General features: G+C 46.6%; 2 protein-coding genes across 6 annotated transcripts in view; both read right to left on the minus strand.

The window, feature by feature from the left end:
• Window positions 1-1,006: 1,006 nt before the first annotated feature.
• On the minus strand, window positions 1,007-7,171 carry NFKBIE (NFKB inhibitor epsilon). The gene is made up of 7 exons (XM_069955098.1): window positions 6,795-7,171; window positions 5,867-6,224; window positions 3,074-3,176; window positions 2,794-2,995; window positions 2,474-2,562; window positions 2,128-2,376; window positions 1,007-1,882 (listed from the first exon to the last, which is right to left on the minus strand). Exons 2-7 carry the CDS (start codon window positions 6,205-6,207, stop codon window positions 1,817-1,819), a joined length of 1,050 nt encoding a protein of 349 aa, XP_069811199.1. The 5' UTR covers window positions 6,208-6,224; window positions 6,795-7,171; the 3' UTR covers window positions 1,007-1,816.
• A 2,124-nt stretch (window positions 7,172-9,295) lies between these two features.
• The window catches only part of LOC138774171 (spectrin beta chain, non-erythrocytic 5-like), a 52,001-nt gene continuing 36,302 nt past the window's right edge, over window positions 9,296-24,994 (minus strand). For 2 of the 5 annotated variants that reach the window (XM_069954806.1, XM_069954807.1), the window contains 13 exons: window positions 24,064-24,238; window positions 23,850-23,978; window positions 23,436-23,711; window positions 23,195-23,302; window positions 18,545-20,773; window positions 17,227-17,304; window positions 16,948-17,034; window positions 16,599-16,690; window positions 16,012-16,097; window positions 15,865-15,928; window positions 12,456-12,553; window positions 12,212-12,313; window positions 9,296-11,028 (listed from right to left, as the gene is read on the minus strand). In XM_069954806.1, the coding sequence (XP_069810907.1) occupies window positions 10,820-11,028; window positions 12,212-12,313; window positions 12,456-12,553; window positions 15,865-15,928; window positions 16,012-16,097; window positions 16,599-16,690; window positions 16,948-17,034; window positions 17,227-17,304; window positions 18,545-20,773; window positions 23,195-23,302; window positions 23,436-23,711; window positions 23,850-23,978; window positions 24,064-24,238 (3,733 nt within the window). In that variant the 3' untranslated portion in view covers window positions 9,296-10,819. The remainder of the gene's footprint in view (window positions 11,029-12,211; window positions 12,314-12,455; window positions 12,554-15,864; window positions 15,929-16,011; window positions 16,098-16,598; window positions 16,691-16,947; window positions 17,035-17,226; window positions 17,305-18,544; window positions 20,774-23,194; window positions 23,303-23,435; window positions 23,712-23,849; window positions 23,979-24,063; window positions 24,239-24,994) is intronic. The other 3 variants (XM_069954809.1, XM_069954808.1, XM_069954810.1) reach the window with 3 other exon arrangements.

Consider the following 24,994-nt stretch of genomic DNA (forward strand, 5'->3'; position numbering starts at 1 on the left):
GAATCTACAAGCGGATTCCGCTTGTCATTCTACCCGTCGTCCTAATGCTTTAATGGGATTTGTTGTGCGCCTCTGCTCTCTGCTCCAAAAATAAACAAGTTCATTCTTTAAAGGGGTAGTGCACCAAAAAAATTTTTCTTTCAAATCAATTGCTGCCATGAAGTGCCAGAGATTTGTAATTTACTTCTATTAAAAAATCTCAAGCCTTCCAGTACTTATCAGCTGCTGTGTGTCCAGCAGGAAGTGGTGTTATTTTTCCTGTCTGACACAGTGCTCTCTGTTGTCTCCTCTGTCCATGTCAGGAACTGTCCAGAGAAGGAGTAAATCCCCATAGAAAACCTCTCCTGCTCTCCAGACTGGAAATAATACCACTTCCTGCTGGGCATACAGCAGCTGATAAGTACTGGAAGGCTTGAGATTTTTTAATAGAAGTAAATTACAAATCTCTGGCACTTCATGGCAGCAGTTGATTTGAAAGAATTTTTTTTTTGGTGCACTACCCCTTTAAGCAGAGAGTCTCCTGCCATAGCGTTTCATTTCATTCAAATGTCGTCGGATAGTTGGAGCTGACACTGATGCACCCTGCGCCTGCATGACAGCTTGAATTTCTTTGGAACTTGATTGGGGCTGCTTATCCAGTATCTGGACTATCCTACATTGCAATCTTTTTATCAATTTTTCTCTTCCGTGCAAGTCCAGGGAGATTAGCTACAGTGGACAAAGGAACATCAAGATCTCAGGAGGTGAACCTTGAGATTGTTGATATTTTTCCACAATTTTGGTTCTCAGGGGTGCCAACACTTTCGGCCATGACTGTATGTGCGATATGTTGCTTGTATTTTATTATGTGCACTATCATTATTATTTTTTTTTTTAAGTGATATACATGTTCCAGTCGGTCTCATGACCTCCAGACTTCCTCTTCCTATTCCCAGGATTAGCAGTTTCATGAACTTAGGATAAAACCATAGAGAAGTGGCTATGACTGCAGGAAGAAGTAGCACGGTTTATGTGACAATAGTTTATTTCTGGATCATCCATGACTATCACGAGGAACGGCCCAGGGAGGGCAAAGGCATCCACATCCCACCGCAACACATAGAAAACAATCCCACAAACTCAAAAGGGCTGTACAAGAGTGGGTCCTGCTTAAAGGGGGACTCCAGGATATGATACAGAGAAGCGAAAGATGGTGACTGCAGCACAGCATGGAGGAGAGGCAGGAGGGCTGCTGCAGCGTACAACCTCCAGGTTAACTCATCAATATTTCTAGTTCCTATAATGCTCACTGGTTAACTCTTTCACCTACACCATCCTTGGAGTGTGAGATGAGAAGCATAACAACTCCAGCAGACTCTGCAACATTATAGCAGCAATAAGCAATCGGCAGGGAAGGTGGGACAGTAAAGGATTTTTTTTAGCCTTGTCACTTATGTATAAAGGGGTCCGTGAACCAAGGTGGAGAAAGCGATCCAGTCATAGGGCGGCAGATCTATATGGGGCAGATAGCCATAGCTGCAGCTGTGATTATTTGTGGGAGGGGGGTTATATGCAGCAATTGTACAGAGGTCTCTCCTCCCAACCATTGTGCTGGTATGCTCAGCAGGAGATGGGAAAGGGTTATATATAGGGGCACAAGGGCGCACAGTCACATGACGTGGGGAGGAGCCCACACCATATCACATGATGTGCAGGGGAGCTGGAGTGGTGCTTGCTCAGTCTTTGAGTCCTTATGGGCACCGCTCTGTCCCTTGTGAAATTAGTTCATTGGCCATGAAGGAGACCTGAAGCAGCTGACATGGTGGACAAGAGCGGATCAGGCAGACGTCACCACTGGTTTTCCTGAAATCTTCAGATCATCGAATGGAAGAAAAGCAAGGAGCTGAAAAAAAATGGAAGAGGCAGTAAGCATACAGATCACATCTCAGAGGGTAAATACATGGCCAAGACCCCAATCCTGAGACATAATGGGAATGCAGTAGTCCAGGCACATGGTGGGGAACACTGGTGTAGACAATTGCTCTTGTATCAGGGCATGGTGAGGTGCATACTATGAGGTAATCTTGGCCAGAGATGGAGGGGATCTTATTGTTTGGTAGGTTCTCCTTCACTATACCCTACCCTTACCTGGTTGTTGCCCTCTGCCAGGTCTTGTGGGGTGTCCCCTTCTCGATTCCGCTGTAACACGTCCGCCCCCGCCTGACACAATAACCTGGCCAATCCAGCGTCCTTTCTGCCGACCGCCAGGTGCAGCGGGGTGCAGCCGTTATACATAAAGGCGTCCACCTTGGGGCGATGTTGCAGTAAATGCTGTAGCAGGGATCGATCCAGCATCTCCACAGCCAGATGCAGGGGGGTCTTACCGCTGGTGCCCTCCTATAGGATGAGAAAAGAATGGAGGATGAGGGCAACAACTAGACACAGTCCTGCAGCAGAGGGCTATGCTTAGGGGCATCAGCAATGCCACAAGTACCTGACTGTTGACATCAGCTCCGCTCTCTAGAAGAAGAGAGATAAGGGCTTTGTTCCGCCTCAGTGTGGCAATATGCAGACATGACAGACCTGTGCACAGGTAAAGAACCATTAAGTATATATGAATACAAATTACTATGTTAGGCCTGGACTATTCCCAGCCCCAAGACTGCCCCCCTCATGATGCTACATTTATGGTGTTCCCCCATCCCCCATGTTTACATACTCAAGATTCTAGCTTAGGTGTATGCACCCTTCTGCCCAGAACTCACACGGCCCCAACTCATCTAAGGGGCCCCACATCCTCAGGGGTGAGATCACCTTTCCAGTTCTGCATCTGTAGGTTCTGTGGTCCCCTGGGGCCCCGGAGAAGGATCTGGGCACAGTCCAGATGTTCCTTTTCACAGGCCAGGTGCAGTGCGGTGTCTCCCTTCCTGTCCTGTAACTCCAGGTTGACATCTTTCTCTACCAAAGCCTCTACCACCTGCACCTGTCCCAGGTAGACAGCGAGGTGCAGGGCCGACTGTAGGGAGAGAGAGAAGGTAGCGTTAACTTTTTACAACCACCTGCAGAGAAGACCTCGGCCGTGTCCCCTGCTCACCTGATATAGATCATTCTGTATGTCAAGCACGTCTTTCGGTGCAACGGAGATGAAGTAGAGGGAGAGCTCCGGGATGGAGTGGATAATGGAGAGGTGAAGGAGTCTGAGAAGGAGACAACAATTTATTATATACACATCCAGGAGGGAGAGCCACAACCCCTGGGTTCTCCAGAACCAATATCACCAATTCCTCCCTATATGTGGGGCCCCATATCTGTCCTTCTCTCCCCCTTGCAGTGTAGGGTCGCTATGTCTGCCTGCATCTGCTTTTTCTAATGGAATTAAATGAACTGTGATCACCACCAAATTCCACTAGATGGCAACAATGAGATGGTCGCTTGTCAGTGATGTGAGCACAGGAAGGATTAAGTCCGGGACTTTCCACATCTACATGCAGCAAAAGCTGATGAGGCAGCACAGTGTTAGGGTACTATTACACCAAGCAATTTTCCGACAACTAACGATTAACGATAAACGATCTTAAACGACCGCTAAGGCAAACAACCCGAAATCGTTCGCCCAAGTACACAAAACGATGGTCGTTATTTATGATCGTTCTTGCGGTCGTTTAGTCGTCGCTATTGCATACGTTTCAGCTGTGAATTCTTATTCCACCGAACGATGAGCGAACGATCAAACGATAAAAATAGGTCCGAATCCTATTAAACGATCAACGATTTCTCGTTGGTCGTTTAATAGTTGCCTGCTATTACACATAATGATTATCGTTCAAATCCAAACGATTTAGCGATTTTTCGAACGATAATCGTTCCGTGTAATACCACCCTTACAGCACAGCTCAACCAGCCCGGACCCAAAAGGGGATGAATGTAGCTGATCACCGCCATAGTGAGTGTTCAGCGGGAGTGCCAGTGTGCTACAGCTCTAGAGATCCGCAAACTTAACAGATAATTCCAGAAGACTGGAGAAGATGGATGCAGCCCTGCATGAATAAATAAGCTGTATCCATGTTTTCCTGGCAGCCCTAAGGCTGCATCCATCTTCTCCTGACTATTGGAATGAAATGCTGATAGTGAGTTTTCGTGAACCGAAACTTACTGCAAGTTCGCTTAGGTCTATACTGCTTCCTATTATCAGCCATTTCAAAAAGGGGGGTGGGGTAGGGTGGAGGTGCTGTATGTGTACCACTTATCACCAGAGCTAAAAATGTCCAATACATATAACGTTCCAACACAGATATAACCACCATCCACACACAGTAGACATGACAATTTATCCACATACAGAGCAGACACAGCTAGTCCATCCACACGGAGCAGACACAGCCAATTTATCCAAATGGCATCAATACAGAGGAGCCATGACCAATCCATCTACATCCCATCAATACGGAGCAGACATAACTAATCCATCCACAGAGAGCAGACACAGCCAATCCATCCACATCCCATCCAGAGCAGATATGACTAATCCATCCATTGCAGTAATGATGGGTGCAAGCTGATGTGTGCACAGGGCTCTGCGCTGCACATACCCCCCTTCTTCCAGCTGTTCTGGGGATTTCCTGCCCCGGCCTGGTGGCTGCATTCCTAAGAGGGAAATTCTTAGGGTCCCCCCCCCCTCCCCTCTGCTGCACTGCACCCATCACCGGGGATTTCCACAACTTAAAATAGCCATCACCACATCCTCCAGCGACAGCTGTCACCAGACCTGGACACCATAAGTTAACAGCGCTGACAGGAATGTCCTCCAACCAGTCCGGGATCGGGAAACCCCAAAACCACCAAACAGGAAGCACTGCAGAAGCCCAAGAGCTTACACTCTAATCACACACCGGGACATGGAGGCTTCAATACCCAGCGAACATCCCTGAGATTACACATTCTAGGTGCCCCACCAGTCTGATGGCAGTGGTGCATCATTACACCTCCAAAACACAGTGTACCAACACTGGGGGCCCATGTCATTCACAAGAGGAACTGCACCATTAAATTAGAACTAGTGTGGAAACTGAGTGGGCCCCTGGGCTCCAGGCCCCTAGATGGGATCCAGCAGGAGCTGACAGAGGGCAGGTCAGATGAAACCCAAGTCAGACATATTAGAAGATAAACTAAAGAGCAGCTCCCCTTTAAGGATGGCGGCTATATAACCCGCGTGTGATTGGAGGAGAGATACAGAGTCTGGGTGGATAGGGTTAGTGCTCCATCACATCTGCATCACCTACAGACACACAGCCCCCATACTCTAAAAAAAGAGGGACTCCCTAACCCTATCATGATGGGAGTTGTAGTTTTGCAACAGCTGGAGAACCAAGGTTCCCTACCCCTGCCCTAACCAGACTGACCATCCCCAGAGCTGCCCAAATATTAAAGGGCCAGCCTATACACATTGATCAAATTGTAATTGTAATGTATTTTTTTCCCTAGGGAAGTACTTTGTATATTCTCTCCCCTCCTTTTTTGTGTGTGTGTGGGGGGGTTTTCACATGTCCACAATTTTGCGGACGTCACAGACGGGGAAGGTGAGTAATGGATTTGTTCCCCGTCCGGCATGATGTGTCAATATCCTGTCGACAGCAGGGAAACTATTTGAATCGCCGCAGTACCAGTGTCCTGTACACTGCAGACTAAGCTCAGCAGATGCTACACTCCCATTGTTTCCATTCACTGACAGCTTTCTTATTTATATTCAGAGGCAGAAAACCAGCTAAAGCCCCAGGAGCGCCCCTCAAGCCTGTGGCTGTGCCTGGTGCTGCACTGATGAGAGGTGAGGCTGACCCCTCCTAGACCTGGCTCATAGTATAAACATGGCGGCCCCTCTCCCATTACTCACGTGTCGCCCTCTTCAGACAAGTAGGTTAGGCCCTCTAGTTGATCACTGTCCTGCGTGCTGCTCTCCGGGGCTTCAGTAGGGGGCAGGCATGTCGGTGGTAGGGACTCTGTTAAGGACACCGATCCGTAGGTAGAGTCCACCCGCTCCAGGTCCTGCGCCTCACACTCCTTGTCTCCAGCATCAGGGGCCGAATCAGATCCACGGGGCCCCTCATCTGAGGCAGAGGGAAGTCTTAGCTCGGCCTCCTCCTGCAGAGACTTCACTGACTCCTCCAGCCCTGAGTCATAGCGACCGTCTTCTGGGTGGAGGCCCAGCTTCTTGGACACCCAGTCCTCCGACATCGTGATCAAGACAGCAGCTGCAAAAGACAAACATTGAAAATATTTATTTTATATCAATTTATTTATACATTTTTGTATTTATTTAGAGGTGTGAGTTATAGGTGTTTTCTCCAAAAGACAAAGAGAGCCTTAGCACCCTGAACCGGACGGCGAGGGGGCGCGAGGCGACGGCCAGGGAGCCGGTGCGAGGCGACGGCCAGGGAGCCGGTGCGAGGCGACGGCCAGGGAGCCGGCGAGGGGGCGCGAGGCGACAGCCAGGGACAACGGTCAAATGACTGGCAGGGAAGACAGCAAGAGGGGGCAAAAAACTATGGGCAGGGCAGAGGTGCACAGCATCCTGGGAGGAGATCTGAGGGGGACACAGATCACAGGGAGGACAGAGAGCCCAGGGGGCAAGAGATCACCGGCAGGGCAGAGAACCCCAGGGGAAGGGGAGGATGGGCATGGCAGAGACCACTGGTGGGTGCAGTCCCGGTATTACAGCGCCCCGGGTGGCGGTAGGGTGTAGTACAGACATAATTATTTCGGAGGGGACAGTACAGGTATCATGGTGCCCTAGCGGTTGGCAGATTTGAGGTACTTCTCACCTATTACACCGGAGACGTCCGGGGCTCCATCTTCCGATTAGAGCCGTCACCGCAGAACCAGGAAAACCCCGAAGCCAGGACGTCAGCCAATAGCAGCAGCTGATACTGAGGCACGGACCAATCACAAGCCAGGTAGTACTGACGTCACCTACGGCTCCTCCCACTGCTGTTCTACGCTTACAGGTTAAAAGGCTGTAGCGGGTTAATAGTAGTCACATGACCCTGAAGGGCGGGGCTGTCAGTGACGGGGGTGGGGCATACAACAGAAGTGACGCAGGGGCTGACGTGTTAATCGTGTAGTGAGAGTTCCTCGGTTCTTTATTCTCTGCTGCTTTTTGCTCTCAGTACTGGGAGCAGAGCTCTGATGTGCAGATTCATCGCGCCCTCCTACAGCCTTCGTTGTCCATAGCAACCAATCACAGCTCGGCTCTCATATGTTGACGAGCTCGTAAAATGAAAGCTGAGCTGTGATTGGTTGCTATGGAAGACAGACTTTCACTGGAGACAGGGCTATAATTCTCTGGTGTAGGAGTAGTGAGGTTATTGCTGGGTGTTGTAGTAGGCCTCTGGTGTGGGAGCAGTGACTGCTGGGAGTTGTAGTAGGCCCCTGGTGTGGGAGCAGTGACTGCTGGGAGTTGTAGTAGGCCTCTGGTGTGGGAGCAGTGACTGCTGGGAGTTGTAGTAGGCCTCTGGTGTGGGAGCAGTGACTGCTGGGAGTTGTGATAGGCCTCTGGTGTTGGAGCAGTGACTGCTGGGAGTTGTAGTAGGCCTCTGGTGTGGGAGCAGTGACTGCTGGGAGTTGTGATAGGCCTCTGGTGTGGGAGCAGTGACTGCTGGGAGTTGTAGTAGGCCTCTGGTGTGGGAGCAGTGACTGCTGGGAGTTGTAGTAGGCCTCTGGTGTGGGAGCAGTGACTGCTGGGAGTTGTAGTAGGCCTCTGGTGTGGGAGCAGTGACTGCTGGGAGTTGTAGTAGGCCTCTGATGTGGGAGCAGTGACTGCTGGGAGTTGTAGGCTTTTTTTGAGGGAGCAGTGACTGCTGGGAGTTGTAGTAGGCCTCTGATGTGGGAGCAGTGACTGCTGGGAGTTGTAGGCTTTTTGTGAGGGAGCAGTGACAGCTGGGAGTTGTAGTAGGCCTCTGATGTGGGAGCAGTGACTGCTGGGAGTTGTAGGCTTTTTGTGAGGGAGCAGTGACTGCTGGGAGTTGTAGTAGGCCTCAGGCATACGAGCAGTGACTGCTGGGAGTTGTAGTAGGCCTCTAGTGTGGAAGCAGTGACTGCTGGGAGTTGTAGTAGGCCTCTAGTGTGGAAGCAGTGACTGCTGGGAGTTGTAGTAGGCCTCTGGTGTGGGAGCAGTGACTGCTGGGAGTTGTAGGCTTTTTGTGAGGGAGCAGTGACTGCTGGGAGTTGTAGTAGGCCTCAGGCTTACGAGCAGTGACTGCTGGGAGTTGTAGTAGGCCTCTAGTGTGGAAGCAGTGATTGCTGGGAGTTGTAGGCTTTTTGTGAGGGAGCAGTGACAGCTGGGAGTTGTAGTAGGCCTCTGGTGTGGAAGCAGTGACTGCTGGGAGTTGTCGTAGGAACAGTAATCTTTGGGTGTTGTAGTGTGCCCTCAATGTGGGGTAGGTTGTTGGGGGTCCCTCTCCTTGCACCCACTACCTCCACTGTGGACCTGCCCTGTGGAAGTATCTGTGACTTGTGGATAGTCCTCCATGTTCTTTCGTGCAGTGTTGTCATAGTGATTTTGCATCAGCCGGAGGGCCATGGTTTGGAGACCTTTTGTATGTAGTCAGGATGATGGACGGCCACCTTGGGATGAGGGGATGACTGCAGCATGAGCTACACTTCTGGTGACGCACTAGATTATGGGACCAGATAATAAGTAAAACCCACAACCTGATTAGTCCAAAACCTGCAGTGTTGCTGGGCGTGTTAGGGTATGTTCACACTGAGGAATAGCCAAGGAATTGAAGAGGAAAGTTTTCTGCTTGAAATTTCCTCCTCTTCAGTTCTGGCGGAATAGGCATGGAATGTGAGCGGAAAGCGGAAATTCAAAGCCCCAATGACTGCTATGGGGTTTCTCTAGCAGAATGACATGTCCGTTCTTTGGGCAGAAAGCAGATCCATGTAAATTCCACCGTGTGAACAACACAACGGAAATCCCATTGAACACAATGGGACATTGCTCTGTACATATTTTACAGGTGGAATTTCAAGCAGAATATGCGTAAAACTAAGTGCGGATTCCGCTTGAAATTCCTTGCCTATTCCTCAATGTGAGCATACCCGTAGTCCATTAGAATTAGGAAAACATGGCATCTTTCTTCCCAGAACAGCGCCACACTGATTATTGGTGAGATCTGGTATTGCAGCTCCATAGAAATGTATGGGACTGAGATGTAATACCAGACACAAGCTGTAGACAGGCATGGTGCTACTCTGGACAACACCTTAACCACTTTTGATAGAAGAATATGGGACAATGGATCAATAAATGTTCTTTATTAATAGTATAAAACATCATAGAAAAGCAAAGAAAAATAAAATATACAAATCATTTAGCAGGAAACAGTGATAAATAATGGGGGTAAGTGTAAGGGACAGTCAAGGATGAAGGGGGTCAGTGGTAGATGATATACAGCGGAGTACAAGTATAATGAGTCCACAAAAAATAATCATAATGTTAAGGACATCAAACCTAAAACAACTGGTACCTACACATACTATCCCGATGCAGTAACTGCACATCATGTGGCACCATGAATAAGGCTGAGAACAGACGGTCCAATAGATGGCGATCAACAGGAAACAACAGAGGAAAGTTCTCACCAAACATGTCTGGATGTAACTCAGCATTCTGTATTATACCCCAGAGCTGTACTCACTATTCTGCTGGTGGGGTCACTGTGTACATACATAACTTATCCTGTACTGATCCTAAGTTACATTCTGTATATTACTCCAGAGCTGTACTCACTATTCTGCTGGTGGGGTCACTGTGTACATACATAACTTATCCTGTACTGATCCTAAGTTACATTCTGTATATTACTCCAGAGCTGCACTCACTATTCTGCTGGTGTGGTAACTGCACATACATTACATTTCTTATCCTGTACTGACCCCGAGTTACATCCTGTATTATACTGCAGAGCTGCACTCACTATTCTGCTGGTGGGGTCACTGTGTACATACATTACATATCCTGTACTGATCCTTCGTTACATCCTGTATTATACCCCAGAGCTGCTCTCACTGTGTACATACACTACATTACTTATTCTGTACTAATCCTGAGTTACATCCTGTATTATACTCCAGAGCTGCACTCACTATTCTGCCGGTGGGGTCGCTGTGTACATACATTACATTACTTATCCTGTACTGATCCTGAGTCACATCCTATATTATAGCCCAGAGCTGCACTCAGTATTCTGCTGGTGGGGTCACTGTGTACATACATCTGTTCTTTCCAGTGTCTTGCTTTTTTTTTTTTTTATCTTGTATTTGGCATGTTCTTTAGATTTCTGCTGTACAAGTCTCTATCTCCCTCCTCCCCCTCTTTAGACTTGTAAATCTGATCCCTGAGCTGCTACAAGTCGTAAACGGGAGAAGGGAGCATTTTTGTCTGATAAGATACATTACACATATGTACAGTCATCTGATATAGGAGATATAAAGCTGTTAAGGCTTTTTGTAGCATTGCTGACCATTTCTGGTAACAACCAGCAGAATAGTACTGTACATATGATCTGGGGATCAGGGGTGGATATACTATATATTTTATACCACCCAAAACCTGAGTATCTGGGTCACGGCATTGGGGCAGCATCACAGAAAGCCACTAGTAAGTGTGTGAAGAACTCACACATCTAACCCCTCAGTAGTAATAAATACCCAGTGAATACAATAGTCTTTGTGCAGGTTTCCTGAGTGCGCAGTACAGGTCACGCGATCACTGGTCACCACTGCGGAGTCCTTGCAGTTTTGCTGGCTGCAGCCAGTCGTCCGGCAATCAGTGTATGTGGCTTTGTTATTCTTTCTTGCGGAAGAACTTTCTGAAAACAGATTTATTCCGTGGCTTCAGGTCTGCTGCGTGTCTGCTGAACAACCCCCCCTGCGGGGCGGCAAAGGAATGACAGCGACTGCGGGGAATCAGAGGTTCATCAATATAAACTGTCACAGAGAAGCTGGAGCAGGAATCCTGAGGACCCGAAACGGGCGTCACTTTCTGATACACAACTGTAACAAAAGGATAGGACAACGATAACCCCAAAACATAACACGTAATGAATGGATAAAGCAGAGTATTGTCACCACTGATCTCTAGTGATAGATAGGCTGTATTCTCAGTGATGTCACTGCTGATCTCTAGTGATGGATAGGCTGTATTCTCAGTGATGTCACTGCTGATCTCTAGTGATGGATAGGCTGTATTCTCAGTGATGTCACTGCTGATCTCTAGTGATGGATAGGCTGTATTCTCAGTGATGTCACCGCTGATCTCTAGTGATGGATAGGCTGTATACTCAGTGATGTCACTGCTGCTCTCTAGTGATGGATAGGCTGTATTCTCAGTGATGTCACTGCTGATCTCTAGTGATGGATAGGCTGTATACTCAGTGATGTCACTGCTGCTCTCTAGTGATGGATAGGCTGTATTCTCAGTGATGTCACTGCTGATCTCTAGTGACGGATAGGCTGTATTCTCAGTGATGTCACTGCTTATCACTAGTGATGGATAGGCTGTATTCTCAGTGATGTCACTGCTGATCTCTAGTGATGGATAGGCTGTATTCTCAGTGATGTCACTGCTGATCTCTAGTGATATATATGCTGTATTCTCAGTGATGTCACTGCTGATCTCTAGTGATGGATAGGCTGTATACTCAGTGATGTCACTGCTGCTCTCTAGTGATGGATAGGCTGTATTCTCAGTGATGTCACTGCTGATCTCTAGTGATGGATAGGCTGTATACTCAGTGATGTCACTGCTGCTCTCTAGTGATGGATAGGCTGTATTCTCAGTGATGTCACTGCTGATCTCTAGTGATGGATAGGCTGTATTCTCAGTGATGTCACTGCTGATCTCTAGTGATGGATAGGCTGTATTCTCAGTGATGTCACTGCTGATCTCTAGTGATGGATAGGCTGTATTCTCAGTGATGTCACCGCTCATCTCTAGTGATGGATAAGCTGTATTCTCAGTGATGTCACTGCTGATCTCTAGTGATGGATAGGCTGTATTCTCAGTGATGTCACTGCTGATCTCTAGTGATGGATAGGCTGTATTCTCAGTGATGTCACCGCTCATCTCTAGTGATGGATAGGCTGTATTCTCAGTGATGTCACTGCTGATCTCTAGTGATGATAGGCTGTATTCTCAATGATGCTCTCTAGTGCCTGGATATGCTGTATATTTTACCTGAGCTAAAGGACTGTGACCTCCTCCGGCCTGGCAGGTTACTCTCAGAGTCCGCACCATCAGTATCGGGCAGCAGAAGATGTGAGTTCGGTTTAGGGATTTCTAAATGGAGAAAAGAGAAGTTTATTTCTTCGGCACATTATACATACGGGTTATGTTTTTGGCTCGGCCTACTATCAGGAGATCCCAGGAACGGTACTAGACCCCCACCTCGGCTCCCACCAGACAACAATGGGTGTCTCACCGGCTGCCATATTCTCCGCCTCCTTCCAGAATGGTGGATTGACTACCGGCTCTGCAGCTCGTACTGGTACAGATTGGCACAAATCTGGCATCAAGGACCTTAATGGATCGACAGATTATTGTTAGCCCTCAAACTGATCATCATCAGTCCCCAAACTCACGAAACACCCCATAATGATTATTACTGACCCACAAATGCCCTGCAGTGACATTAGGGGATATACATGTGTATAGTGAAATTGGGGGAGATAAATATTGGATACGCTGTTTCTTTTCTCACCTACAAAGAATGGAGAGGTGTGTAATTTTTATCGCAGGTACACCTCACCTGTGAGAGACAATCTATAAAAAAAATTCCAGAAATTCACATTGTATGATTCTTAAATAATTATTTGGCATTTTACTCCATGCAATAAGTATTTGATACAATAAAAAAACGAACTTAAAGGAGAACTCCGGACAAAATCTATTTTTAATATGTTATTACAAACAAAACACAGCAATCACTGAGCTCAAGAAGATCAGCGACAAAAAATCCAATGCAGTACTCATTTAAGAGACTCCATTGATACATTGCCCCCTATAAATTTAAATATGCAAAAAAAGGGGTCCATGGAGCCTCAGTTAGGAGTCTCAAAACATGGGAATAGCCAGATATCCCTCCAGAGAAGGAAAACTTGTTGCCAAGGGGTGCCTGCTAGTGGGGAGATCACCAAACCACCCTGATACATAGCCACTTAAAGAGAACCAATCACGGGCGAAAATGATTTTTTTTTTATTCCCTAATTACATGTAAATCCTAATTTTAACAATATTTGTAAATATAATTAATTAATTTTAAAGCTGCGTTTTTTAAGTATTTCTGTTTTACTTTCCTGCCTCGCGCCTGCTCTTTTCAAAAGAGCTGGCGCGAGACAGGAAACTCCCGTCATGCAGAGCGGCAGCAAGGCCGGGGGGGCCCGCCATCTTGATGACGTCACTTGCGTTCCACCGCTGGAACGCAAGTTACGTCTTCAAGATGGCGCCCCACCCCCCCCCGGCCTAGCTACACCAAACAAGCGGATTAGGTAAAGTATAAGACTGTAAAGGCAGTCTGTATCTTCATGAAGTCTATTTATGAAGATACAGACTGCCTTTGCAGTCTGTATCTTATGCCTTACCTACTACTCTGTGCCGGTGCAGCAGGGCCGGCGCCGCCATCTTGATTACGTCTTTGCGTTCCACCGCTGGAACGCAAGTTACGTCATCAAGATGGCGGCGCCGGCCTTGCTGCACAGAACAGAGGATTAGATAAAGTAGAAGATACAGACTGTAGAGACAGTCTGTATCTTCATAAATAGACTTCATGAAGATACAGACTGCCTTTACAGTCTGTATCTTCTACTTTACCTAATCCTCTGTTTCTGTGCAAGCAAGGCCGGGCGCCGCCATCTTGATGACGCAACTTGCGTTCCAACGATGGAACGCAAATGACGTCATCAAGATGGCGGCGCCCAGCCTTGCTTACACAGAAACGAAAGAGTAGCTAAGGCATAAGATACAGACTGCAAAGGCAGTCTGTATCTTCATAGATAGACTTAGGGAAAGATATACTTTAATATTAGGGACAGTGAAATTTAGATGATAGGTTCTCTTTAAGTCTCACTCGGTTGCGAGTATTGGAACATAAATATGGAAATAGCCAAGGGGCTATATATCAGGGTGGTTTGGTGAACTCCCCACTGGGAGGCACCCCTTAGCAACAGGCTTTCCTTCTCTGGAGGGATATCTGGCTGACTCGTAACTGAGGCTTCAAGGGCCCTTTTTTTTTTTTTTTTTGCATAATATGTTATTACATAAGCAAAGTTAGACAAATTCCTAATATACACTAATTATAGGAAATGCACATATAGTGCTATTTCCCTCAATTTATTAGAAAAGGCAGGCTTCAATTTCTCTAAAAAAAACAAAAACAAAACGCTGCAGTCATGACCCAGTTGTTACCTGAAATGTCCAGCAGGGGGCGCAGTATATATAGACATCACATGTAAAAAAAATATTAGGGCCCTTTCTGTGCTTTAGGGACAAAATTCAGCCAGAAAAGCATCCAGACCTCCCATGAACTTGTTTAGCGAGTCAGCCATGAAAATATCATGTGGTAGAGAGTTTAGTATTTTTTCCCACTCCTCCATATAGATCTTCTAGGTTTTGGAGCTTTTGCTGGGCAAAATTGAGTCTTAGACTTTTCTGTTGGGTTCAGGTCCAGTGACCTCTCCAGGACGTTGAAATGCTTTATACGGAGCCCCATCCATCCTCCCTTTAATATGGTGCAGTCGTCCTGTCTCCTTTGTAGAAAAGCACCCCTAAAGTATAATTTTTCTACCCCCATGCTTCAAATGGACATGTGCTGCCGTGAGCAGGGGGACCTTGCATGCACTGTAGGATTTTAATCCATGACAACGTAGTATGTGTTACGGTAATCTCGAGAATGTGGTCCAATGGTTGTTTCCTTCTCACCAAGCTGCTTGTCTGTGGTTCTGTAGCCCATGCCAGCCTTGTGCAGGTCCACAATTTTGTCCCTGGTGTGCTTAGATAGCTATTTCTTCTTGGCTATGGTGGAGAGGTTGGAGTGTGATTAATTGATTAGCGTGGACAGGTGTTTTTTTTTTTATACGGGTAACGAGTTCAAACAGGTGCAAGTAGGGAGAGTAGGATGAAACTAACAGGTCTTTGAAAGACAGAATTCTTTCTGGTTGGTTGGTGATCAAATACTTATTTCAAGCAATAAAATGCAAAGTTAATATTTTTAAAAAAAATCATACAATGTGATTTTCTGGATTTCTTTTTTTAAAATTGATTCTTTCTCTCACAGTTGAAGTGTACATACGATAAAAAATGCAGACCTCCCCATTCTTTGTAGGTGGGAAAATTTGCTAAGTGCAGTGTTTAAAAATACCTATCTTCCCCACTGTATACGTATAGTGACGTTGGAGGGGGATATATATATATATATATATATATATATATATGTTGTGTGTCTGTATATAGTGACATTCTGGGGCTGTAGTGTGTGCGTAAGTGTATATGTATGTATATATATATATATATATATATATATATATATATATATATACACATACTGTATATATATATATATCTTCTTCCTCACCCACTTGCACTTTACTTACTGGGAACTGCAGTCCGTCAGGCACTAAGCCAGTTCTGAGAATGCGGAACCCCAGCACTTAGTGAGGATGCAGGAGGTGCTGCATGTCAGCTGCTGCTCAGAAAGATGTTCCTGACCCCAAATATCCTGCAGCCACTGCCCCCCCCAGACAGTGACCACAATGAGGGACAGTCTCCTGTACCCCGCACTCCTGAGGACCCTATATCCTTAGATAACACAGTATACGGTATACAGTATGACAGACCTGATTCTTGGAGAAAGATGGGGGACCACTGCTGCCTCCCTGAGGAGATCCGAGTCTTCCATCCCTGTAGATAACACAAAGTAATGTTATGGATCCGTCCTGTCAGCCGCCGGTCATCATCCACTCAGGGGAGGAGATGCCACTCACCTGAGTTGTGGCGCAGTCTTATCAACCACAGCTGGAGGGACTCTGGTGTCGGGGCCCGAAACAGATATTCAGAGCCATCCATTAATCTGCAAGAGGAGGAAAGAGGCCATAGACATTACTGATACTGCAGAAGACTTGTCATGTCACATAGGCCTCTCAAAAGTTTTGATCAGTGGGGGTTTGGGGACTAACCCCCCCCCCCCAATAATCACTGTATGCAGCTGTAGGGGTGAAGACTATATACCAAGAATATGCGGTGTATAGAGCTGTGGTGGGAAGGGGTAGTATATACTGAGTATATATGATATACGTGTATTGTGACATGGGAGGGGGTGTATATATGTGTAAAGTGACATTGGGGGCTGTAGTCTACTTGCCCGCTCAGACTTTATCTCCTGGAAAATGTAATTCATCTGCCACTAAAATAATTTTGAGAATGTGGAGCCCCCACACTTGGTAAAGGATAAGGCCAGCGCTGCATGTCTGCTGCTGCTCAGGAGGAAGCGACCTGTGAGCTCGGGGGCGAATAGACCAGAAGGGGAGAGCCAAGGGGCTCTGCACAGTAAGTAGACTGGCTGTGCACTCACCGCAGCCGGAAGCAGTTGTCCCTCTTTGTGTAGTCAGATTCTGGGGTGCAGAGTGCTCCTGTGAGGTGCAGTGGGGGAGCAGATGCAGATCTCTATGGAGGTAGATTAGGGTCAGTCAGCACCATGGATAGAAGCACAAAAACCCCCAGAGCTAACAATCACGACATAGAAACAACAGCTAATGTGAGTGAACAGTGACTGATGTGAAGAGGTTCTGCAGCAGCTGGGACTGTTATCAGCTGATATTAAGTGCTGCAAGATGCACATGCACCTCATCTACCTTATAATTCACCAGCAAGAAGACACATCATCCACAGTCCTTGAAGGATTCAGTTCTGCAGACACTCACCTTTGTGGAATGTTTGTGGTCATGGTAGAAACAGAGAGTTCGTCTCACCAGCACTGCATAGAACATCCCCCATGTGCGACTGGAGGCCTGAGGACAGCAAGAGATTATGATGATGAACAGGTCAGATGTCAAAATAGGCATCAGGTCCCGCCCACTGCGACAGACAGCACCAGGAACTATGACAAACCAAATAAAAGAACCGCCCACTGTGACAAACAAAATCCTGCAATATCCTCTGTATTCTGCCACACCCTTCTGATCAATTCATTTTCTGCTCACCTTCCGGCCCCCGAGCTGCAGGATGTGTTTCCTCTCCAGAGTCCCCTCCATCAGCTGGAAGTCCAGTTTCCGGGTCACCTGCAACAACAAGACAAAGACCACATAAACACCCAGGCAATCTATTATACCCCCATATACAGACAAAGAAGTCATATAAACACCCAGGCAATCTATTCTACCCTCATATACAGATAAAGAAGTCATATAAACACCCACAGGCAATCTATCCTACCCTCATATATAGACAAAGGGCCCTATTCCACCAGACGATTATCGTTCAGATTATCGTTAAATCGTTCGAATCTAAACGATAATCGTTCGGTTAAAATGCAGTTAACGATTAACGACCGAACAAGAAATCGTTGATCGCTTTATAAGACCTGGACCTATTTTTATCGTTGCTCGTTCGCAAATCGTTCGCATTGAGTAAGACTTCGTTCGGTCGTTCGCAGTAGATACGAACGCAATAGCGAAGAAAAAACGATCCCAAATACGATAATAAGTAACGATTATCGTTCCATGGAAATGAGTGAACGTTTTCAGGTCTTTCGCAATAGCGGTCGTTTGAGATCGTTAATGATTATGCGAATGATAATCGTCCAGTGGAATAGGGCCCAAAGAAGTCATGTAAACACCCAGGTAATCTATTAAACCCCTATATACACGTGGAGAAGTCATATAAACACCAAGGCAAACTAATATACCCCTTATACAGAGGGAGAAGTTATATAAACACCCAGGTAATCTATTCTACCCTGCATACAGACGGAGAAGTCATATAAACACCTAGGTAAGCTATTATACACCGTATACAGGCGTAGGAGTCATATGAACAGCCAGGTAATCTATCATACCCCTTATACAGATGGAGGAATCAGATAAACACCCAGGCAATCTATTATACCCCTTATACAGGCTGAAGAGTAATATAAACACAAAGTTAAACTATTATACACAGTATACAGGCGGAGGAGTCATAGAAACACCCATGTAATCTATTATACCCCTTATACAGATAGAGAAATCATATAAACACCCAGGTAATGTATTATACACTGTATACAAGCGGAGGAGTCATATAAACAGTAAAGTAGTCTATTATACCCTTTATACAGATAGAGGAGTCATGTAAACTAATATACTCCTTATACAGGTGGAGGAGTCATATAAACACCCAGGTATACTCTGTAGACAGGCAAAGGGGTCATATAAACAACCAGGTAATCTATTACACCCCATATACAGACATAAGAGTCATATAAACATCTAGGTTATCTATTATACCCTGTATACAGGAGTGACATAAATGCCTTCACACCTTGAACGCGGACTCTTCAGTCTCAGGTGGAGGAATCTGTGAACTTGGCACTGATCCACTTTTGCTGATCTCTGGATAGCAGGGTGTTAGGGCAGGGACTGTACTCTGACTCTTCTCCCTATAGGTGGCGGAGGGTGGCAGAGTAAATGTGGCCACCAGCATGTTGGGCTCAGCCCCCATCACCACCTGGCTATTCGGTTTTCTATGAGACTCATGTTTTACTGGAGACAAGCGACCTCCCACCATCTCCTTTGGTGCCATATGGTGAGTTTGTGCTGGGCATACCAGTGGAGCCTTCTTGGCATTATTCCATATGCCTTCCAGCTCCTCGTCATCATTCTCCAACAATTCTTGGTCTGGATGGTAAACGTCTGCAAGTGAACTTGCCTTAGAGAATATCCTTTTGCCAAGCGAGGTCTCTATGGGACTGTAGGGGTCATGTGGGTGGTGGGATGGTTCAAGTGTGTGGAGGACACAGTCAGAGGGAAATGTTACTGCTTGTTGTCCATCATCAGGATGCTCCTTTGTTCCTCCTGTCTCTGTAAGGGCTGAAGATAAGGTGGCTGCTCCCCTTGTGTTTCGGAAGACTGGAGACAAGGTGAGTGCTTCTCCTGTTTTTTGAAGGACCCTAGATGAGGAGGTAGTTCCTTCTGTTTCTTGTAACACTGTAGATGACGGGATAGCTCCTTTTGTCTCTCGCAGGACTGTAAACAATGTTGTAGGTCCTTCTGTCTTTTGTAGGATTGTAGATGAGATTGTAGGCCCTTCTTTCTCTCGGTGGACTGTAGATGAGGTTGCAGGTCCTCCTGTATCTTGTAGGACTTTAGACAAAGTTTTAGGCCTTCCTATGTCTTGTAGAACTGTAAAGGAGATGGTGGGTCCTCCTTTCTCTTGTAGGACTGTAGATGAAGTTGTGGGCCCACGTGTCTCTTGTAGGACTGTAGATGATGTTGTAGACCCTCCCATCTCTAGCAGGTTTGAAGAGGAGATGGTAGGCCCCTGTGTCTCCTGCAGGAGTATGTCGGAGATGGTAGGTCCTCCTGTCTCTTGTGGTACTGTGGAGAAGATGGTAGGAACTCCTGTCTCTTGTAGGACTGTAAATGACGTTTTAGGTCCTCCTGCCTCTTGTAGGAGTGTAGAGGAGACTGTAAATCCTCTCGTCTTTTGTAGGACTTTAGATGAAGTTCTACATTCTCCTGTCTGTAGTAGGACTGTACAGGAGGTGGTAGAGCCTTCTGTCACTTGTAGGACTGGAGATGTATTGGTAGCTTCTTCATCTGTGTCTTGGAGGACTGGACATGTGGCAATAGCCCTTGAATCTGAGACATCACGGATTAGTGAAGCATCTTCACGACTCTTGGGTGAATTCATGGTTTCCTCGTTTGTATCCCAGTCAGGGTCAAGCTGCTCTAAGACAATAGGGGACAATCTGTCTATCTCATAGTTTTCAATGAAGTCTTCTAACTCCTGACACTCCTGTGAGCTGGCCGAAGACTTTCCATACCCATGAATGTTCTGCCTACAAAATCCTGAGCTACTAGTCAGGGCTTCTAGCCATGCCTTGGTGCCTGACCAAGGTGTGTCTCCTCCAGTGATGGACAGCTGTTCTTCTGTCACCTCCAACTTCTCGGCTGTAGGTTTTGGCTTTGTTTTAGAATATAAGTGTTGAGCATCTCCAGAGTCTTCTGTGGCAATCACTGTAAGCGTGTCCTGGATATTGTCCAACATGTGAGGTTCTTTGGAGACCTGTGGGGTTAGGACAATACCTACAGGAAGATGTGGGCAAGAACTGGGCACTGTATTGGGACCTGACATAAGACTTTTCTTAGAACCAGATCCACATTCTGCATCAATGTCCCTACTGAGTGGGTTCCTTACATAGTTTACAAATGTCTCAAGTTCTCCACTTGTCTCTCGAGTTGGGAGGTTCTTCTCCTGCTTTGGGGGCCAAGTGGAGGTCTGGTATCTGGGACCCTCTTTGGTGTTGTCTTTTCTGTCTGGGTAAAGTTCCATGATCCCTTGTATTGTACATCTCTCAGCTTTCTCCTTTCTCCTCAGAGTCTTGAAAAATATCTTGGATGTGATTGTCGAAGGAGCACCAGTGGAAGATTCAGATGGAGGCAACAAGGAATCATGTCCAGATATGGGAATGTTCCTGGAGATTCGTGGCACAGTCAGGCTTTGGTAAGTTCCCTGTGCTTCTTCCTTCATGTTTAAATATGAGCTCACCTGGGCATGAACGAAAGAGAGACAGACCTGAGCATCAGAGACATACAAGGGTGAGACACCCAGAGATGGGAAAAGTGACATCTGAAGTATAAATGAAAGTGATGAGGAAGATGTGTGGGTATGAAGGTGAGGAGGGAGATATGTGGTAATGATGGTAATGGGGAGATATGTGGGTATGAAGGTAATGGGGAGATATGTGGGTATAAAGGTGATGAGGAGATATGTAGGTATAAAGGTGAGAAGTGAGATATGGTATAAAGGTGAAGAGGGAGATATCTGGATTCGAATGTGATGGAGGAGCTATGTGGGCAAAAAAGGTGATGAGATATGTGGGTATAAAGGTGATGGAGGAGATATCTGGGTATGAAGGTGGGAGATATATGCGTATGAAAGGGATGAGGGCACATGTGGGCATGAAGGTGAGGAGGAAGATAGGTGGATATAATGGTGTTGGAGATATGTGGGTATGCAGGTGATGAGGACATATGTGGGTATAAAGGTGATGAAGAAGATACCAAGGTATGAAGGTGATGTGGGGAGATATCTGGGTATGAAGGTGATGGGGAGATATCTGGGTATAAAGGTAGCAGGGTGACCTGTGGTTATGACGGTAATGAGGAGATATGTGGGTATGAAGGTGAGGAGGGAGATGTGTGTTTATGAAGGTGATAGGGAGATATGTGTGTGTTTGAAGGAGGCGAGGAGATATCTGGGCATGAAGGTGATGGAGGCGATATCTGGATATGAAGGTGAGGAGGGAGATATCTGGGCATGAAGGTGAGGAGGGAGATATGTGAGTATGAAAGTGATAAGGAGATTTGTTGGTATGGAGATAATAAGGAGATTTGTGGGAATAAAGATGAGGGGGGGAGATATGTAAGTATAAAGGTAAAGAGGGAGATGTCTGGGCATGAAGGTGATGGAGGGAGATATGTGGGTATGGAGGTGATAAGGAGATATGTGGGAATAAAGATGAGGAGGGAGATATGTAAGTATGAAGGTGATGAGGAGATATGTGGGCATGAAGGTGATGGATGCAATTTCTGGGTATGAAGGTGATGAGGAGATATGTGGGGTCTGGGTATGAAGGTGATGAGGAGATATGTGGGAATGAAGGTGATGGATGCGATATCTGGGTATGAAGATGAGGAGGGAGATATCTGGGGTCTGGGTATGAAGGTGATGAGGAGATATGTGGGCACCTCACTAGGACTCATCATGGGCCATCATGTTGAGCTGTTCACCTGAATGCTATATAAAGGATAAAAGAATAGTCTGGGGATGGAGCAAATCTCAGCAGTGGACGTTGTCGCTGCTGTGTGTATGGACTGTAGAGACACAGGTTAGCATAGTAATACATCCCCCCCCAGTGGCCAAGCAACCATAAAATCACAGCAAACCAGCAGGAAGCAAACAAATGAGCATATCTAAGAAGGTGACCATAAAATCGGTACACAGACACACCATTACAGGAGCACGTCCCCTACTCGCCAGGATTCTTATGTAGTGACCAGCAGCCATATCAGTATAGTCTGCTGGAGACCAGCGCTAAATACCCCCCACCCCTCCCAACACCATAACTGTGCTTGACACTCCCAGTACCTAGGGTATCTGCATCACAACAGTGATCATGGTGGCCATATTATCCCAGTGACTGTAGTGTGCTCAGCCATCACCCATAATACAACCAAGAACCCTCATCTGGGGAAGCTCCACCCCATAATGAAAGAAGCCCCACCTCCAGATACATCTACATATCCTGTGCTGATCCTGACCGCAGCTCCACATGCTGTCACATCATGTCTAAGGGCCCTATTCCACCGGACGATTATCGTTCAGATTATCGTTAAATCGTTCGAATCTAAACGATAATAGTTCGGTTGAAATGCAGTTAACGATTAACGACCGAACGAGAAATTGTTGATCGCTTTATAAGACCTGGACCTATTTTTATCGTTGCTCGTTCGCAAAACGTTCGCAAATCGTTTGCATTGAATAAGATGTTGTTCGGTCGTTCGCAATAGATACGAACGCAATAGCGAATAAATAGCGAAGAAAAACTATCGCAATTATGATTATAAGTAACGATTATCGTTCCATGGAAATGAGTGAACATTTTCAGGTCTTTCGCAATAGCGATCGTTTGAGATTGTTAATCGTTAACGATTATGCAAACGATAATCGTCTGGTGGAATAGGGCCCTAATTCTCTAGTCAGAGCTGCACTCCGTGTTCTACTGTATAGTGAGTGCAGCTCTAGAGGTGACTGGTGGATAGGGCATGATGCGTTCCTCTGTGTTATGTGGAGGTGTATTGGAGGAGGAGTAGTACTCTCATCATCTGGCAGGTTAGTATATTAGTTGAGGTGTAAACACTCCGCCACTACAAGCTGTCACACGCTGCACTCTGATTGGTCAGTTACCTCGGTCACTACAGGAAGGGATAGACGTTTCTTTCTCTTTAAGCTCCTATATGTGCCCTCCAGCACCCCCTGACAGCGCCTCCAAAAGGACTTGTGGGGGGAGTGTGGCTGAGCGGATGGAAGAAAGAGACATGTAGCATTACATGACGGGGGAAGGGGGGCAATCGCTTATTCCTGCGGACCCTGATTGGTTGGTGTTCCCCCCCCAGCCAAGTGACCCCGTTACCACCCATCTTCTCACCATCTCTGCTTTTTCTTCCTGGGGTTCGTGGATCACAGGTCCTGCCGGTAGATTTTTTGGCTCCAGCCACAAGGGCCCCTTAGTGCATTTCCGGGGACCCCCCTCCTCCATGTCTGTGCCCTCTAGGGGTCTGCAGGATGGGGGCTGGAAAGATATAGGACTGAGGGCCCTCCTCCTGTACTTGCGCAGTGTGGGGCCCCTGGGTGCGGGCCGGGGCCTTACATCCTCATCCTCCAGACATTCAAACTCTTCCAAGGAGGCGGAGCCAGATGCAATCTGCACGGGGAGAGGACAGATTATAATGTGATTATATCAGTACAGGAGATTATAGTATTATGTGTGATTATATCAGCATAGAAGATTATAGTTTTATATGATTATAAAGTTTTATGTGTTGTTCGATGGGGCACAGACCTTTAGGTCCTCCACGTTGCCAGCGTCTTCGTTTGCCTTTATTCCCATAACCCTCTTGTGTTTCTGGCATCTCCACCTCATGAGTAACCAGCTGAGCAGCCCCTGCACCTCCTCCAGCCGCTCACGGATCTGTGGGGTCATCAATCATTGGGATCAGGATAAATGAAACATAACGTATAGCGTGCTGAGACCGCCATGACACCGGCACTCTCACCATCCGTGCCAGCATGTGATCCTCTCCAATCAACTTCCAGCCAATCCCAGACAGTGCCTCAAACTCCTTCAGCTTCTTTTCCATTGTCCTTTCTAGCTCCTCTCTCTGCGAACGGCTGAGACGGCCCCTGGGACTCCCAGACAAGATCTGATCTCTGGTGACCTCCGTCCATGATCTGAGGAAAAAGGGTCGAGAAACAGGAAATAACACAGGAGAGGAGGAGATTATACAGAGGAGAGGAGGAGATTATACAGAGGACAGAAGGAAATTATACCGAGGAGAGGAGGATATTATACAGAGGACAGAAGGAAATTATACCGAGGAGAGGAGAAGATTATACCGAGGAGAGGAGGAGATTATACAGAGGAGAGGAGGAGATTATACAGAGGAGAGGAGGAGATTATACAGAGATTACATGCACAGACAGGGAGCGGGAAGCAGAGGGATCCTTAGATCGTTTGGGTGTTCCATTGAAGACAGCTGCGGTCTGCTGCTGCAGCTCCTATTACAGGGGGTGACGTGTAGCAGACAGTCGCAGCACACATTGTGGTCTTAAAACACGTTGAAAGACCATGCTTAACAGACATTGTGCATGTCAGCTGATCGTGGTCTTTTAACATGTTTTATTACACTAAACTATTTTCAGCCTGAACGATCGGTAATCAGTCATGAAGGACGATAATCATTCAGTGTAATGGTGCGTTTACACAGGCAGATTTATCTGACACATTTTTTAAGCCAAAGCCAGGAACAGACCATAAACCGGGAACGGGTCATAAAGGAAAGACTGAGATTTCTCCACTTTTCAAATCCATTCCTGGCTTTGGCTTCCAAAATCTGTCAGATAAATCTGCCTGTGTAAACGCACCATAATAGGGCCTTAAGACATTATATTGTCGAGAGGAGGGGATTATACAGAGAAAAGGAAAAG

This window comes from Dendropsophus ebraccatus, chromosome 15 (assembly GCF_027789765.1).
Source record: "Dendropsophus ebraccatus isolate aDenEbr1 chromosome 15, aDenEbr1.pat, whole genome shotgun sequence".
Classification (NCBI taxonomy): domain Eukaryota; kingdom Metazoa; phylum Chordata; class Amphibia; order Anura; family Hylidae; genus Dendropsophus; species Dendropsophus ebraccatus.